Here is a 2,765-nt window from a genome sequence, read left to right on the forward strand (position 1 = left end):
TAACAGCCTGCATTGGGAAATGATCTGGTGCTGGGGTGTAGGGCTGCCTTTGAGGGTTGTCGGCTCTTTCCTATAGCTGGAAGGACTCAGTCAACACGGGGCTGGCCCCTGGCCTCTTCTAGCAAGGAAGCCTCTGCTTTGGCCTCCAGAGGTCAGCATAGAATCCAAGGTAAAAGTGATTTCTAACCCATATTTACCGAAGAATTATTTATCCCACGTATTACCTCAGGGACTTTATAAAGAGCTCATTTGAGTCTCTGTATATTAGTGCATTGTGAGTGAGTAGGTCAGCTGACTCACACTGAGTAATCAACTTTCCCTTATCCCCAATCCCTGAGGAAGACTTTAGCTAGCTTGGCCCCCTCTTCCCTCTGTAAAATATTTCAGTGAGCTCCTTCTATCACTAGGGCAACTGGCAACAATGGTATTTACAGTTGGTAGTCCCGGTTATAGTGGGTTTGGTTTGGGAAGTTTTGGAAGCCACTTTTGGGGCATTTTTAAAAATTAGATTAAATCGAGAGATGTTGACAGATGTGTGTTTAGGAGTAACACTGTCGTTACTTTGGTGGCAACAAAAATTCATGAGGATCTTTCTAAATAAGACAACTAACCATCTGTAAAAAGGGCAAACGCCATCAAAGAAAACAGAATGAGTGACTTCAGCGATTGTACCACCATCAGTTCTTAGGAAAATGGATTAGAAAGTAGAGACTGCGTTGGCTTTATGTTCCCCAGAGGAAAAGGAAAAGTAGGATCGCTGCTGCTGTCCTTAATAGCGAGGGCATGTCACAGTTTGGGAATATGATTTAGAAGAAACATGCACTTTAGAAAGATTCAAGTTAACGTGCCCCAGACCTACGAATGCAGGAAAGTGTCATGCTGGAGCCATTTATTTAGATTCAGGGGAGGGCGGGGTGGGATGTTTGTCTGATCTGAAACAATAAAGGAATGGGTTCCATGTATAATTAAAAGAAATATTTATTTCTGATCCTTATAAATCCAAAAATAAATTCACAATTGACTCCAAAACACCAGCTTCCAAAATAGCAATTTTGTCTTTATAAATAGCAATGTATTATTTGCTAAAATAAATATAAAGACGATTCTCAAAAATATTCTAGCTAAATGAGGAAAAGTGTACTTTAGATTTGAGAACTCTGACTGGACTTTTAAGTCTATCATGGGAAGGCCCTCAGAACTCCACCTGAATAGTATCAAAGCTTGCTGCTCCAATTGTTGGAATCTGTTTTCCTCCTCGGAGAAAACAATCCTTGAATTACTTATCATTAATACTGAAACCCCTAGGAAGCAGCTGGAGAGACTTTGAAATGTCTTAGGCCCCACCAGTCTGTCCCTTGTGCCCAGGTCTCCAAATGATCTGAAACGCCTGCCAGCCTGATTCCTGGGACACTGGCAGGGGGCAGAGAGGACCAGGAGCAGAAACTTCTATGCCAAATGGCTGGTCTGGTGAAGATGAGCAAGCCCCCAGCTCTCCCTGTGCTGAAGTACCTCGGAGTCCAGAGGTCATAAAAGCAGCCTGGCTACTGATGAAAAAACACCCTACCCCCTCACCAAAAAAAAAAAATCCCAACTTGATACATAGTATTGTCTTGTCACTGCCACCTAGGACCACTTTGAGTTGCTTTTTTGTGCTTTATTTTTCCAGAACAATATACTTAGGTAAGAAGTCTTCCTTCTACTCAACTTTAAAATTGATTGGTGAAAATTCCTAATTGGAATCTCCTTACCCTTTTTTCCTCTATTACTGTTTTTCAGTTGAAAAAGGAAAACCAGGATATATATGAAGAAAACCTTCATTATCCACTTCTGCTTATTTTAACCAAAGATGAATAGAAGATTAAGCTGCTCGAAAGACAAAGAAAACATCCAGCGCACAGGCAGTATTTTCACAAAAACAGAAATCTGTAATGGGCATAATATGCAGTAAGCTGTCGGCTCCCTGAGATTTTCAAGCCCCCAGGACATGGGCCCCAACTGCCTTTGCAACATTCCATGTGTGGGTTCCGGGGTCCACCTGTCCTCACCCACGTGACTCCCCAGCCATCCTGGACTCTTCTTTTTTCCATCGGCTTGTTGCTCTTCCTGCACCAAACTTTTGTCTTTAAATATGTATAAGCGGCCTGGGTGAGATTTGAATTGGACTTGAGAGCCACCCAAATATTTTTCCCTCTCATTGAGACAGAATTTCTTTTGGTGATTCCCACCCCACCCCCACCACCTTTAGAAAATATCTTGGTCTTTGTTCTATTTTAGTGGTGGTCATTTTTCATCTGCCAACCCAGCAAACATGATGATTCTTTCCTGGTTAAAAAAAGAAAGCAAGCCAGCCAATCTTTCAGATCACCCTCAAATTAATTGTATTAAATCTGCCATCTCTGTTTTGCTGTCTCTCTCTCTCTCACCCATTCTCTTTTTTTCTTTTAAACAGGATGTTTTTTTTCCCTATAGATGTATAAGAAATGACTGCATCAGCCCAAAGCCTCATAAACTGCCCGTTTGTCCTCTGGACACAATAGCATGGCCAGCCCTCTGCTCCTCCTTTCCAATTATGTGTGATTAGTCTCAATGCGTCGTGTCAAGGAGGAGGAGTGTGCTGAGTGCTTATTATCTGTTTAGGTACAAGAAGAGCACATTTAGGCTCTGACTATGGATGAAAAGTGAGCCTTTATCAGGGCTCAAATCTACTGCTGTTCTCCAGGCCTCTTTCAAAAGAGGTCCTTTCCAGGGAAATTTTGAATAAATAG

At 42.0% G+C, this 2,765-nt stretch overlaps 1 protein-coding gene across 4 annotated transcripts in view; it reads left to right on the forward strand.

Annotated features, from left to right (window-relative positions):
- CAMKMT (calmodulin-lysine N-methyltransferase) overlaps positions 1-2,359 on the forward strand; it is a 408,716-nt gene extending 406,357 nt beyond the window's left edge. For all 4 annotated transcript variants that reach the window (XM_028496782.2, XM_024118955.3, XM_024118956.3 and 1 more), the window contains one exon: positions 1,777-2,359. In XM_028496782.2, the coding sequence (XP_028352583.1) occupies positions 1,777-1,854 (78 nt within the window). In that variant the 3' untranslated portion in view covers positions 1,855-2,359. The remainder of the gene's footprint in view (positions 1-1,776) is intronic.
- The last annotated feature ends 406 nt before the right edge of the window (positions 2,360-2,765 follow it).

This window comes from Physeter macrocephalus, chromosome 12 (genome assembly GCF_002837175.3).
Source record: "Physeter macrocephalus isolate SW-GA chromosome 12, ASM283717v5, whole genome shotgun sequence".
Classification (NCBI taxonomy): Eukaryota; Metazoa; Chordata; class Mammalia; order Artiodactyla; family Physeteridae; genus Physeter; species Physeter macrocephalus.